The sequence below is a fragment of the Panthera uncia genome, chromosome F1, assembly GCF_023721935.1.
Source record: "Panthera uncia isolate 11264 chromosome F1, Puncia_PCG_1.0, whole genome shotgun sequence".
In the NCBI taxonomy this organism is placed as follows: Eukaryota; Metazoa; Chordata; class Mammalia; order Carnivora; family Felidae; genus Panthera; species Panthera uncia.
Window position 1 is genome coordinate 24348746 of NC_064813.1, and position 16171 is coordinate 24364916.

Genomic DNA, 16171 nt, shown 5'->3' on the forward strand with positions numbered 1-16171 from the left:
AAATAAACATTAAAAAATTTAAAAATAATAAAATTAAAAATTTTAAATAGATTTAAATTAAAAAAATTTTTTTTTAAGTTTACTTATTTATTTTGAGAGAGAGAGAGGGAGAGAGAGAGTCCCAAGCAGGCTCCACACTGTCAGTGGAGAGCCTGATGCAGAGCTCGAATTCACGCCCTGTGAGATAATGACCTGAACTGAAGTTGGACGCTTAACTGACTGAACCACCCAGGGGCCCCTTCACCTACTTTTTAGGAAGGCTTTTGTATTCCATAAGAGGAATGTTTTGATTAATTAACCAATTTGACATTTACATAATAGAGTTTCTTAGTATAAGTTTTAAGCACGGAAAAGAGTCAATATTGATTGTCTCTAACACTGTAATTAGCACAGACACATTCTGAACTTCTTTCTTCCCAATTCAAAGAGCCAACCTAGCAAGCATAGCTGAAAGTAAAAATGATGCCTGGTTGAGTCCAACACCCAGACTTAAAAGATATAATCATTGAAAACCAATACACAGCACTCTGTGACTCTCTAGCCAGCATCAGAATCCCTCGGAGGGAGCTTGTTAAAGCCCAGATTACCCTCTCACACTTCTGCCCCTGAAATTGTGGATTCAGTAAATCTGGGTGGGGTCTGAGAATGTGCATTTCTAAGAAGTTACCAGGTGAGGCAGCCATTGCTGACCCCAGAACCTCACTTTGAGAATCATTCTAGGAGCTTGAGGAGCCGTTCTGAGTCCACAAACCTAGGTGAATATGAACTTCATCTTATTATATATTCAACCCTCATAAAACTCAGCACAAAAGCACAATAAAGCTTATGGTGGTTTTTTCCAGCTCTTCCTCAGAGTCTAATACACCAACAGACTACCAGTACTTTGGTAGTTACCTCGTTTGGTCTCAACATGGCACAATCTTTCTAGTTTGGGCTCTGATTAATGGCTAAGAACTTTTATACAGCCTCAATAAACTGAGTTTGAAATAATGAAATAATTTGCCATGTTATTGGTCCTTTGACAGCCAATAATAATCAACCAAAAACTGAAACATGGAAACTGAGCATATAGAGCATAGGAGTCTTCCCTGTGATTAAAGACTACAGTGCTGGGGTTCTGGAATGTCTTCACACAGGGAGCAATGGATGGGAGAGAAACTCAACCACTCAATTGCACATCATTGAATTCTCTGTCCATGCATTTTTATATCTGGGTCAGTGTCCCCAAGCCTATTTCCCATACCATATTCTCCTCAACATAGCTAAAAGTTATACCTTTTCATACAAATATAATTTGTCCTTCCCAGACTTACCAAAAAGAACAGTCCTTGAGCATTCAATTATTTTAATGAAAAAAATCAATATATTATTAATATATAATGTTCCTATGTATCTGTTGACCAACATGCTTACATATTCCTATTTATAGAGATATGTCTTCCTTTATTTTTGTACTATTTTGTTTTTTGCTGCCTCCGCTACTTAAATTTCTCAAAGTAGGAATAATTGCCTTTGTCACAGTGTAAAACTCATGGGTACCAGTACCAGGGCGGCTGCAAGAGCAATGAGTACTCCAAAAATATTTGTCGATGATGCATAACACAGGCCCTCATCTGTGTGGAGAGAACAGGCCATGTGCCCTAAAGCCAAGTAGCCTAAAAAACAATTTGCTTGAAATTCAATGACATTTTTGAGAGTGTTTGCATCAATACGACCCATTTTTGTTGTTGTGCTTATTGTTGTCTTTGGCTATTGGCATGTGGAGAATTAATGAAACCTAACTTTGCTCCTTAGAGAAGTGGCTGGCTCCAGGACTATGGCAGAGAAAGTACGGGATGAGCCTGAAATGTCTTCATGTGCCAAAAATAAGACAACGCTCAAAGAATGAGGGAAATTATCAAAGGGTCACAGGGGGTCAGCTTTAAGGTACTCCCGTTGGCCAAATAAAGGACATTTAAGGATCAAAATAAATACCAAGAACAGCATATTGAACTCATTAAATAAAAGGGGAATCCATGGCTCTAACATGAATGATATAAATACATATAAAAAGTGGAGGAGGAGAAAAATCTCTACCTCTTAGTATAACGAAAGTCTCCATTTGGCAGCCATCATCAATGGATACTAAAACTAGTTTGTAAAAGTGTTACGGAGTAATAGGGTATTTATATAGTCACGAAGTATGTCCTCATAATATACTTATTAATGACAAGGGGTAACAGAATAACTTTACAATGTAGAGATCTGGGAGGAATCACCCCAATCTACTGTCAAAGTTAACATTGCCAGTAATGACTTTGATAATGTATTGAAGAGAATTCAACATCATTTCTATGATCTCCCTGTCAAAGTGCATAACCTGAATCCAATCAAGAGAAAACATCAAACCAAATTGAAGAGCATGCTACAAAAGAACTATCTGGATTTTTTTTTTTTTTTTTTTTTTTTTTTTTTTTTTTTTTTTTTAGTGTCAACATCAGAAAATACAAAGGAAATTCAGGAACTGCTCCAAAGTAAAGGAAATAGAAGAGACATGACAAGTGAACACATGCTTTCAGATTTTTTTTCTTTAAAAATATTTTTTAAATGTTTATTTTTGAGACAGAGGCAGAGCATGAGTGGGGAAGGGCCAAAGAGAGGGAGACACAGAATCCAAAGCAGGCTCCAGGCTCTGAGCTGTCTCAAACCCACAAACTGCAAGATCATGACCTGAGAGCCAAAGTCGGACACTTAACCGACTGAGCCACCCAGGAGCCCCAGATTTTCTTTTTTCATAAAACGTGTTCTTGGGACAAATGGTGTATTAGTTTCCTATGGCTGCACAACAAATTATCTCAGATTTAGTGGCTGAAAACAGCACAACTTTATCACCTTCTATTTCTGTAGGTTAGAAGTCTGACAGGGATCTTCCTGGGTTAAACTCAAAGTGTCGGCAGGGCTGTGCTCCCTTCTGGAGGCCCTAGGGGAGAGTCTATTGCTTGCCTTTTCCAGTGTTTAGAGGCTGCCCACATTCCTTAGCTCCTGCCCCTGCCTCCATCTTAAGCCTGAAATGATAGGTTGAGTCCTTATCCCTTTGCATCATTCTGACCTCCTTTTCTGCCTCCCTGCTCCAATTATAAGAATCCTATGATTATATTGCCCTGCCCAGATAACCCAGGATAATCTATTCCAAGATTGGCTGATTCATGACCTTAATGACATCAGAAACCTTAATTCCCTCTGTGGTGCAACCTCACACATTCACAGGCTCTAGGGATTAGGATGTGGACATCTTTGGGGGCCATTTATCTGCCCGCTGCAAATGGTGCAATCTGAATAATGGCTGTAAATAAGATAATAATGTTGTGTCGATGGTAATTTCCTGAATTTGACAATTGTGCTGTAGTTATGTAAGAAATTTCCCTTTAGGAAATATACATTGAAGTATTTACCGGTAAAAAGGCATCATGTCTGCAACTTAAAATAGTTGTCTCTTTCTACACAGAGAGCAAGAGTGAGAGCAGAGAAAAAGCAAATGTAGTAAAATATTAACATTTGAGAAATCTGAGTAAAGACTATTGAAGAACTTTTTGGCTATTCTTGCAATTTTTCTGTAAGTCTGAAATGGCATAACAAAAAATTTTAAATGTGATCTTTATAAATCTTCTATTTCTAATATACTTTGTGGCATATTGTTATGAAAGAATGTTCATTCTGAAGGATCTTTAAAAATCTCTTTTGAAGCTTTCAGGACATTTTAACAAGTTGTTTAATGAATTGCTTGCAGTTAATTATGATTAAGGTTATACACTGGGCAGTCTTGATTGTATTATGAAAATAAAATCAACTATCCACACACCTATTGCCCCATAGCTTGGGTATCAAAGCTGAGTATTCTCATTTTGTTTTAAAATTCAGAATTAGGGGCGCCTGGGTGGCGCAGTCGGTTAAGCGTCCGACTTCAGCCAGGTCACGATCTCGGGGTCCGTGAGTTCGAGCCCCGCATCGGGCGGGCTCTGGGCTGATGGTTCGGAGCCTGGAGCCTGTTTCCGATTCTGTGTCTCCCTCTCTCTCTGCCCCTCCCCCGTTCATGCTCTGTCTCTCTCTCTGTCCCAAAAATAAATTAAAAACGTTGAAAAAAAAAATTAAAAAAAAATAAAATAAAATAAAATTCAGAATTAAAAAAAAAATTTAATGTTTATTTTTGAGAGAGAGCAAGAGTGAGAGTGAGTGAAGGAGACAGAATCTGAAGCAGGCTCCAGGCTCTGGACTGTCAGCACAGACCCCGACGTGGGGCTCAAACTCAGGAACCATGAGATCATGACCTGAGCTGAGGTCAGATGCTTAACTGAATAAGCCACCCAGGAGCCCCCAGTATTTCTTTAAAAATGGGGTCTTGAAGAAGGAGGTGTTTAAAGGCAGGCAAAAGACTATAGTTAAGTCTTCCACCAATATTAATTTCTTAGTTTTAAGAAATGTACCATGGCTTTATCAGATGTTAACATTAGAGGAAGCTAGGTGAAGGTAATGTTGGTGAGCCAGCTTTATGTTCCTATCCCTGACTCTTTCTTAAAAGGAAAACAGATCAAAATCATGAGAGAATAAAGCACCATGCTAAAATAGTGCTTAAGGTGATGGAGCAGCAAACCACGGTTGCGTTTCCTCATTGGTCAAATGAAGACCCTCATCAAATCAGAGGCAAATCAAAGAAAACATTATGAAAGTACCTTTTAAAAGATCAATATACAATGCAAGATAACTTGAGAGTGTTAGTCCTTCCCCAGTCTTTCAGAAATGTAAGCGGAGGGGGGAGCCTGTCTGAAATCTATGTGGCAAAACTCATCTCTCTGACTAGGTCTGAGCCTCTGTATCAGCCCGACCGAGACAGCACAGATAGCAGACTGTCTGAGCCAAGAGTGGTGAGCAAGTTGTAACACAAATGTCTCTGACCGCACTAAACATGTAATCACTGAAATCATGTAATCACTGAAATCATAGCCGTTTCTCCCGAGCCTTTATCTCGGACGCTGGCTCAGCAACCCAGGAAGGTGTAATCCGCACTAGGACAGCACATCTTCCCCAGACATTTCTGCTCATGGCTGGACTTCAGCTTACTCTGCACTAACCTCAACTTAGAAACCATGCTCAGGAAGAAAGAAATGCGCATGCAAGGAACGGCTGGGATCAACTGACAGAGAAGAGTAGGAAAATTGGATTCTACATCCTAGAAGGCCAACACAGAATATTCAAAAAGGAGTTGCATTAGAAATTCTTAACACTGGTTGCTATGGCACAATTTGATGACTGCATTTGGTTACTGAAAGAACAAAGGATCTCAGTACAAGGGTGGACACCATGGGCTCAAAAGCATCAGTCTGAAGTTCAAGTAGAGTTTTCTGTTACTAGCCATGGTGAAAAAGAACTATGGGAGGATGGAGAGGTGTCCTCGAAGGTATGACCAGCCACGTTTCCTGGAGAATCACTTAACTTGAACATACTCATGGGAACAATGCTGTATCAGAGGGTTACATTCTTGATCGAGGGCCTGATGCTCAACTCTTTATAGAAATAAATACTATACTGAATTAATCATAAGCAGTATCTGCATTGCCTGGTTCACCAGTCTTTCGAAGGTACATATGCAAACAGGATGAAACACCAACCAAGCTGTTGAAGTTTACCAGGCCCATTCCCAGGAGTTCAAGAAGAAAAGGAATTCATGTTACAACGTGGACCAGAAGCCAGAGATATGTACAAAAGGGGCTGTGGGTAAACTGGCAGACACACACCCACAGTGTTGGGAACGGCTGGAGTGAGGCTGGGATGCAGAGCAACGGGCCTTGTAGACTGAGCCACACCAGCTGTGTGTGCCGGGCATTCCGCCGCTTGGTGAAAGAGAGCGGTTTTGCTTCTATTCTTGCAAATCCCTCCCTAGATGGGGGTATCGAGGGAGCAGAATGACGCTGGCAGGGGGGCACAGAGGGCACTAACAAGGACCCATAAACCTCCCTCTCTGCTCAAGTAACAGAAATGGGAGAATAGGCAAATGAGAGAGGCTGGTTTTACTTTTAGACCATTTTGACAACCCAGTGACGACTACTGCTGGATGCCTCCTGGCCCTGAGGATGTGGACATGAACAGATCCAGATTTGGGGGAGTATGAGGGAGGTTGGGGGAAAAGGTGGGGGAGAGGCACCTGCCCAACAAACAGGTGTCCAAGGGCCGTGTTAGAAGCCAGTACAAGGCTAGGCTGGGAGGGATGGTGGACACAGGGAAGGACTGGCCAATTTCAACAGAGGAGGTGACCCCTTGACCTCAGGCTTTCCTGGGATGGAGCGGGGAAAGAAAGAACATGGGTGGGAGGAGAGTTAAATGACATGGAGGTGTTAGAAGAACACCTGAAATGATGAGGTTTCTCTTATTTGAATTCCCAACCAGGAACTTCTTAGCTTTTTATTTGACTTCTGCTAAATATTTCCCTTTCTTAAGCATATAATTAATTTCTATTTAGAATATCATTTGTGTAGAACAGATAGAATCATTCGGGGGACTCGGTACAAATATAAGGCACGCTAGTTGTTGACTTCTGAACCGCTGGAGCCTCTGATAGATTTACTAGGAAGTTTGTTTTTCACTCCAGTGATTAATACTTCATTAAAACCTGCTTAGTGTGAACAGGCAAAATTACCTGCTATGTCCAATTGTCTTATTTCTATTCCATGAACTATGGACCTAGAGATATTTGATCTTTCCTTGGGATGGGTCCTCCCTCACCCTACGAAGCAGGTACCATCTGCCTTTCTACTTCATGGCTTTCCTGGGTGCCAGAGGTATTGAGACTCTCCATGTGGAGCTTACTGAAGTGAGCTGGGGAATTCAGATTTATCAGGGTTCAAGAATGTTTATTTAAGGAGTACACCTTTGGGGATATTTTGAATCAGATTATGTGGATACCAACTTTGGAGAAACCCCTGGCCCTGAACTAACAAAAGGAATGAGAAGAATTTTTAAATCCCATTCATCACTCTGACACAGTAGCTACAAAGATGTATTTGCATTTGAATCGGCCCCTACAATCAGGGGTTAAGAGCAGGGGATGTGAGAAACCTAGGAACTAGTGCCCTCTAAAGCTCTCTCTGAGCAAGTCCAACTGAGAACAGAGTTCAGGTTCTTCACAGGTATCACAGCTACAAGGATGTATGACTGGGAAGGTGCCATGTTGTCCACAAGGACTCAGGGCCACAAACGAGCACAGAAGAGCAAACTGAAGCCTTCCTGCTGTGTCCGTAGTTCTCCAACTCTTCACCCGGCCTTGGGTTACTCCGTTGGTCAACCCTCCAGGAGTGAGGTACAAGGAGCTACTTCTGGCCTGCCGGTTCAGCACATTACTTCCTTTTTCTCTTCATTCCATTATGTTTGAGAGTGTTTTCCATCATCTGAAGAACCCCCTTTAGCTGAAGTTATATGCATATTTAAAGGAGAAAGACAACTTGTTACATACAGCTGCTAACTTAAGACACCCAAATAATTTTAAGAGTCTCGGGGGGGGGGGTCTGGTAAATTGCAGCCCACAGGCCCATGACTGTTTTTGGACTCCAGCCATACTCATTTACACACTGTTCAGGGCCACTTCCCTGCTACAATAGCACGGTAGTTGTAATAGACACTGTATGGCTCACAAAGCCTATAGTATTTATACAGTTTAGCTCTTTAGAGAAAAAGTTTGCCTACTTCTGGACCACACCAAAGTATCCCTGAGAAGGGTAAATATAAATATATATATGTGTATGTGTCTATGTACTTACATATGTTATCTGGACACAGAACATATGCACAGATACATATACACCCACACGTACATCACACACATTATACAGGTACATCTATACACATGTACATACATTATACAGATATGTACACACAGATACATTATACAGATTCACACGTACATACGCACACATATATTATACGGATACATATACACACACGTATATACACACATATTGGATTCTCAAGAAAATAAGTCACCCCAATAAGATATTATGAGCAGCTTTCTCTTCAACCTTTTAAAACATCCTGTGTCCCCAGTACCACACTCAGGCCACACCAAATATAATGGGTTACAAATATTCAGATTTTATTATAAATAAAATACTGGTTTGTTTTTTTTTTAACATAAAAAAAAATGCCAAGTGTTGCATTTTATTCACCACCCTGGAGAGCAAGACTGTAGAGATTAAGGCAAACAGCTAAAGTGAAGGCACATATAAAAGGGCCACAGTTGGAATTAGAAGGAACAATTCCAGGGAACAGCTGTGTCCCGACACCCAGCATTCCGCAGCAGCCACCCTGTCGATTTTATGATGTAAAATACAGATAACTGGAACTATACAATAAAATCATGTATACCGCAGGAGTGTAATGAAGGTATTGCCTTATAAAGAGCTTTTATTTTAAAAATAAAATTCTGTTTAAAAATATACTACACAGATGGAGGAGGAAAGCAACAAAACAAAATGAAGAAAAAAACAAAAACCCAATTTTCACTGTGGCCTAAGACTTACTGGTGTGTGAGGCTGACCCATGGGCCAGAGGGAAACTATCTTGGCAGTCTATTTACAGTCATTGTCCTGTAACCTTGAACAAAATGTCTCTGTTAGGATGTGGCCACTTAATAAGAGGAGCTGGCTAGGGAACACTGATGTGAAAACTTGGCAAGAAAGACCCACGCTTCGGGCCACAGTAGGAGAGGCCGGGGAGAAGCAGCAGAGGGAAAGCGAGGGGTATGCCAAGTCGAAACGCTTGTAGTCAACTCCGGTATGCACGGAGGCGGAAAGGGGAGAACGGACTGGCATGACTGCTCCCATCCTACCTGTCCGTGCACACTGTCCCTGATGCCCTATGAGCACTCAGTGATCGTGCACTCCCTTATCAAAATGACCCATCTGGTTCAAAGTGTCAGGGCATTTCTAGCTCGTTCCTGGCTTGACCCACATCGATGCTGAAGATACCAATGGGCAAAATGTCCTAATCCCACCATGTTCTGTCAACCTGACATACCTGCCCTGGAGCGGGCATTAGGAACGACAGCATGCCGCAGTTTAAGGTCACAGGATTGCAGTGGAAGAGGGTGTGAGGTACCTCTTTCGAGCGGCTGCGTGTGGGAAGAAAGCAGGTCAATATCGACATTAGGAAATGAAGATGCTGCAAACACAAGGCGAGGAGCAGAGCCACGGGGAACAAACGCAACGCAAAGAATTACAGGCGGCAGGGCAGGAGGTATCCAGACACGTTGTGCCAGTGAGGAGGAAAAATGGAGGGAAGAAGTGAACAGACAGTGCCATTCTAGGAATAGGACCAAGTATATTTACATAAATTCCTTACTCTATAATCATGATAAACAAAAAAAAACACATTCACACAAAAATATAAATTTGAAATAATTAATAGCACCAGTGTGTCAGATAATAGTTTCTTTCCCCCCGCTACGCAAAGTACAAAGTTGCATAGTGTTAAAGGCTATATATGAATCTCAAAGGTGGGCTGGTAGGAGGGAGGGGTTGTGTGGCAGGGAATCGTCACACTGTGATCTTGCAAGAAAACCACAGAGCTGAGGATCAAAAGTTGAGAAGCCAACGAGGCAACTCCACCGATGGGTCTCCCCTCCACACTTGGAGGGAAGGTTTAGAGTGGGTTTAAATCACAAAGTGCAGGAGCTAGATGGTGTTGGCAGCTGTGTGAAATACTGAGTGCAAGTATTTGCCACCAGGATTTGGCAAACTGTTTAGAGAGATTCTAGAAGTTGGGAACGTCAGAAGCTAATTGAGGATAAGGGTCAAAGGTGTCATCTCTCCCCAGTGGAAGAAAAACGGGTATGTGGGATCCTGACAATACAGGCTGCATCTAAGTTTCATCCCTTTGCTAGGAAAGACTAGGATGAGGAGGCTTGTTCTGTGTGTGTCTGTCAAGATCTCAGGGACCAACTTCTCTACCGGATTAACAGCACTAGTTCCAAGACTAATGTACTAAAAAAAGCCCTAAGAATTGGTTTGATTTTGAAAAAGACTTTAGTGGTTATCATATCCCTATTACTTCTGTATAAATTCCATTTATAGGAATATCAGAAGATGTCTATGGTGAGTGCAAGCTGCCCATCCAGATTTATCAGCTGCCCAAAGAGCTGAAAAAAGTTTATCTTCCTAGTCAAATTATTAACATACAAGAGAATGTTCAGCCTACTTCTGCAGCCTCATTCTCCTGGAGACTGTCATAAATAATTGCATCCTTACCCGTGGATGGCTCAGTGTCCTATACTCAAAATAGCTAAAACAACTGATGATGGCTCTTGACATTCTAAATGACCAATACCTTTGGCACAGGATGTTTATTTCCTTTTGCTTAAAAGAAGGAGGGGTAGTAGATGTAGGTGCATTTTCTTTATCAATAGAGTGGATATACTGGCCATCACAATGCTACTAGTGGTAGCCAAACTTTTCCTTCATAGAAACAAGAGTACTGAGACTGAGGAGTTCTGTTGGTATCAGTGAGAAGGGGAGGGCTACTTGCTCAGCCCTGGCGGACAATGGTTCCCACGAAGCGTTTACGCCGCCGTACGATACCGTAAGGTGCCACGTCCTCACGCAACTCGGAAGGGAAAGTGTGGGTAAGGGAGTGCCTTCCGTGGAAGAGAGACTATCAGATAAAACCCTTTGTTCCCGATTCATGATATCTGACTTGTTTCTTTTTAAGCTTTGTGAATTTTCCTGGTTCAAAAGGACAGTGGTGGAGAGCAGCAGAGAAGTGGGGGTCTGAAAAATGTCATCTTTGTGTTAAGGCACTCTATGGCCTCACAACGGCTCCCTGGTCGGGGGGTGCTGCCTTCCGGCCCTACGCGATGACGCTAGGGCTTTTCAATGGACGGGGTGTTGAAGCAGCCAGACGGTAGGGTCTTCTTGATGTCTTCCAGGTTGCGAATGTCCTTCATGATCTCCTCGATATCTCTGTTATAGTCCATGATGGCAGCCTCCTGCTTCCTCGCTTCATTCTCCAGGTCAGACACTTTCCTGTCTAGATCGCTGACTTTCATCTCATCTTTGGCTTTGTTCAGGGTACCTTCAATCTCATTCAGCTTGTTCAGGTCCACTGTGTCCAGCTGCCCTGTAGAGTCGGAAAGGACACAGAAGGAAACAGATGCATTCAGTAAGAGTTATCACATTACTCCACAAGTAACTCCACTCACCTCTTCTATAAACACAGACCCCCAGCCGCCCCCAAGCAGAGTCGGCCTGCACGTGTGATGTGTAGACTGTTCGTGTTGTGCAAGGGTGTGGTCAATGCAGACCAACGACAAATGCTGACCTTGCTAAGTTAGGACAGGTCAGAGCCTATATATAACGGATACTGGGCTGGATAGTTTTTTCTCTGAGAAAACAGTTTTTGTGAAATGCTTTCTAAATACGCAGGTGCCGTGTTCAAGACCTTAAGTCTCACTTGTGGTTTTGAAGGTCATCTGATTACGTATATAAACATAAAAATGGCAATAACTGTTATCTGTATGTCATTTTAATGCCATCTGACGAACATAAGAATCTTTAAGCTGAACTCTAAGCCCTCAGCTCTTAGATTCCAGGGAAGCTGCATTGGTTTTGGGAGTCATGTCCTGCCTTTAGGAGTTAGACACTACTTGGAGGCCAGGGATGAAATGCTGAAATAATTTCAGCAAAAGCTTCACTTTAAAATTAGCAAGAAAAAGAGGTTCTTTTGGGAGGAATTGCTTCCATAATTAGAGCAGACAGCCACACGGTGATCAGCACGTTACGCATACTGTACTTGATTAAATTCTCACGAGACCATCTTATGCCAGTGATTCTCAGATGTTAACTCATTTGCCCAAGTTTGCAGTTTACAAGGCAACAAAACAAAGATTCCTACCCAAGTCTGACTAACTTTAAAATCTAGCTCTTCCCACAAAAAGCGACCTCCTCTAGCTTCCTGTCATTTTAAAGCCCATCTGTTAGCACATTATTTATTATTTTTGGTATTTGAGACAGATAAAAAATATACCTCCCCCCCTCACCTCCCCCTGCTCCAAAAGAAAAAGTGACCAAACCTTAAAGGCTGGCGAATTAAAACAGAATGCCTTGCTACAAAGCTGTATTGGCTGGATTGTTACCACTTTATAATGAAGGCTTGTGACAAAAGTACATCTGTCCTATAATGAAGCCTGCTCCCTATTAAACTAGATTAAAAGAGCATTTCAACATGCTCATATTTCCTTATTCTATCAGTAAGAGAATAATCAAATAATCTGACTCTTCAAAAACTGTCAGATTATCCTTTTAATTAGCAAATGAAGAGAATTCCAGGCAATGAAGTCATCACCAGTTTAAAGTGTTCTTTTATTCTGCCACTGAAATCCTTCACTCTAAATCTTTTAAAGACACTCTGCCAGCAGAATGAGCTATTCAATGTATCATAAAAATCAACCATAAATGAGCCACTCTGGCAACCTATCTTCCTAATTTTAGAAGTCCTGGTCAGAGTCCAGTACTTAGATCATATGCCACGGAAGAAGTATTTGTTGAATTAATACAACCTAAAGTCACGTTTCGGTTCACACAATACTCATGTTGTAATATCTGCTTTTGTGACAACTATACCAGACCCCAAGAACAAACAGTGCACAAAATTGAGATCCTGCCTAAAATGGCTCTCCAGCTACTTACCCAGCTGCTCCAAGAGGTCATTAATCAGGTTGAGGAGGCTGGTGACGGAGTTTTTGGCTTTTCTGGCATTGATCTCGGCTTCCTGAGCAGCCTGTGAAGCCTGTACAGAGAGAAGGACAGATAAAAACAACAGTCCCAATGGTGTGTCTTCATCTTCTTGAAATGAAGAATCAGCCCCTAATCAGCCAACAAGTCCAATTTTCAGATGCTCTTTTCCTAACTCATGAAACTATAATCTCTCACTGTAGGGTTTTTTTTTTTTTTTGATCCTATCTTCATGGTGAAATGTTATTATTTTTAATTCATATGACTGTCATGAGTAGGCAGTCCTCATGCCTACACTGAGTGTATTTGTATTTCAAAAAGACCAATATTATTTCCTTTCCCCACTTTCAAGAATACACAGCATATTCATAATATAATTCATCAAGCAGAAACAAGTTATTTTTAAGGATGAGTATAAAAACTACATTTTAGAACTGAAATATGTCCTTCAGGACACTCTTAGAGACTTGACTATCTTAGAAACTTGATTAGAAATGTTGTATTCTCAAAAAATTTTCACAAGCAAGTGATACCCTCTAGAACACCCTCGCTCCCTGCAACCACACATGCTTGTGCACACACACGGGTGTGCACGTACCCACACAAACTGGGGCAATACAATTTACATTTTTAAAATCAACCAAAGGTAAATATATTTGGGAAAGTTCCATGAAACCTGAACAAATACACTGTGCATGAGTCATGGGAAATGGCAATGGAAGAGGAAGTGTCTAAATATCAGAAAACAGATGCTCTCACAAATAAATCTAGCCAGGATATAAATGAGTGGCTTTGAGTTCCCTACCACATGATTGTTTTTCCTAGTTTTTGGCTCAAGATAATGCAACGTTTTTGGATAGAAACAATGTAGGATTTTTAAAAAGAAAAAGAGGAAAAAACCTTCACAGATAAATGATTAATCTCTGTTGAAATCACAGCCATTCTTAGTCTCGATAGGCTTTTCTGTGTGTATACGAGGAGAGGGGTAAATGACTGCTATGGCCTGTGGACAGCGACACTACTGCATTTAACCTGTGGTCTCCAGCCTCCTGTTCCAGGACAACTGTAAGCTTTGCTCTTCTGGTTAAGAAAAATATTTAAACAAAAGTGGCTTGACGCTGTGTCTTTCAGGACTGACGTAAATGTAAGTGGGACAGTGTATGTGAGGGTGCTTTGTGTTCCTTGGAAGCTGTTTACCAAAAGAAACAAAAGATGGATCCACTTCCACCCTTTGAATTGAATCCATACCCTTCCTTTGAAGCTCATTAAGAATATATCCTTTTCCTTCTTTCACCAGTCTCTAACTCTAATGTTCTACAACCACATTAAAAATGAAATCTAGAGATGCTCAGCACATCTGAGAAACAGATATTTTTTTTACTATATAGTAATTTCCATTTCAGGCATAAACTTTGCTACAGAAAATTAAGGCAGTCCAAAACAAAACCCAAAAAGCACAATAAAATTAGGTATTTGCAAAGGGATGCTTCCTGATATCACTTCCCTAGAGTCTTCTTTGCCTAGATAAACAGGATCATAGTTCTCCTTTCTGTCCCAAGGTGAAAATGAGCCAGAGTAGAAAGTCTGTTTTTCAAAAGTGGAAGAAAGGTCCCTTGCTTGCACTGAAAGTGCACAATTAAACACATTCATGTGTATCATTCCTGTGATTGTAATCCGACTGAACTGAAAAGTTCTTTCTATTGTGACTCCATCAAAGTCTTTTGAAAGCAACATATAGCATAAAATAGAAAAACGGACTCTCGTTCTTCATTAGGCCATGCATTCAATAAGTTAATTTTGTTACCAACAACATCACAAAAGGTTAAAAAAAAAAAAAAAATTAAACCGGAAGTAAGTTTGGTATGTTTTGTCATCTTTAAAAATGAAACATGAGAAACTGGTCTTTGCCCCTAGAAAGCAAGTTGCTGGGGTAACAAGAGTAGGAAGGACATCAACTTTTTGTTGTACTCCTTTTGATTTTATACCATCAATTAAGCATCCCTCCAAAAAGATAAATATGTAATTTTTAATGTCCTAAAGCTTCAAATGTGTAAAAGAATGTTTTGCTTTTAGTTGAGAGAAGCTTGGGGACAGGACAATTGTGCAACAACCTGGCAGGGGGTCCAAATTCTTTGTCTTCTATGTCAGCTACTAGGCCAATTCATGGCCCCCAAATGCAATGAGAAACACAAGTCAATATGAAAGAGACATTTCTTAACAAGATGGGGATCTTATTTATTGATCACCCTTCACTTTCTTCCAGAAGCAAATAGGCCAAAACAAACTGCTTACCATCCCTGCCATCATCATATCCTGGTCAGCATCATCTTGTTTTCTCTTCAGCTCCTTTTCTGCTTCCTGTAGTTGTTTCAACATATCGTTCACCTCGTTATCCAGGTCTGTAACTTCTGCAAATGTCTTTTCAGCTTCTGCCTTGGTGCTGGTAGCATTCTAGGCATAAAATAAATAACTAATGAAAAAAAAAAAAAGCTTTCCTTTTTCTAAAGTATGCTCCCACACCTTTAATAATCTGTAAAATGGATCAAAAATACAATCCAGAAAGAACAGAGCAGTAAATTATATGTTGAGTTACGCTATCATTTATTTGGGTTCCAAATAACAGGAATGAAAGAAAAGCTAGCCTTACCACCTAACATAATAGCATTTTACAATTTATAAAATACTTCTGTTTGCACCCTCTCATTTATCCTTAATACTTCCTGTTCTGTTATTTCCATTGTTAGTTGAGGTCACATGGCTAGCAAATGATAAAACATTTACACGGTGTACATTCTCCTCCACATCACATGGATTAGACACTTTCACATTATGCATTTTTAATGCAAATGTAGCCTTGTTCTACTTGGCAATTCATCACAATGTACAAAAAGACCATGATCCCGAAATAGGAATATTTTATAAAATGTAATTAATCCCCAAACCAACTATTCTAAGCAAACTAAAAAAAAGTATATGATTCTCAAACACATAATTTTAGAATCTGTTCCAGTCTCTCTTTTAAATAAAACAAACAGATTAACCGTTAAGTAGGGAAGAGGCAGCTTAAAGAGATTATTCTTTACAATGAGTAGAAGGAATCCTGGCAGTGGAAGCTAATAGGAGGGGCTCAGATACAACATCCGTCTGGAAGAGGGGCCTCGGAGTTGGACGGACTTGGCACTCTACATAAGGCTGAAAAAAATTTCAGCTGTCCATGTCAAAGAACTGTGTTTGAGAAGAGTCTGACATTTGTGTGGAAGGGGCTCTGTGGGTCCAGGAGCCATCCCCCACTCACAATACAGACCCTGCCAGTGAGACAACAGAAGAAATGTTAAAGGGCTCTTTCGATGATTTCAATGATTCTGACTCTCCCTCTTCAGTCAATGTATGTACCTATTCTACTGCCTAGTAAAAAATGAATA

The 16171-nt window shown here is 40.7% G+C and overlaps 1 protein-coding gene across 1 annotated transcript in view; it reads right to left on the reverse strand.

Annotated features, from left to right (window-relative positions):
- Positions 1–8092: 8092 nt before the first annotated feature.
- Positions 8093–16171, reverse strand: part of LAMC1 (laminin subunit gamma 1) — a 128018-nt gene continuing 119939 nt past the window's right edge. Inside the window, exons 26-28 of the mRNA XM_049634117.1 lie at positions 15042–15200; positions 12705–12804; positions 8093–11136 (exon numbers count right to left, since the gene is read on the reverse strand). Coding sequence (XP_049490074.1) covers positions 10880–11136; positions 12705–12804; positions 15042–15200 — 516 coding nt within the window. The 3' untranslated portion in view covers positions 8093–10879. The remainder of the gene's footprint in view (positions 11137–12704; positions 12805–15041; positions 15201–16171) is intronic.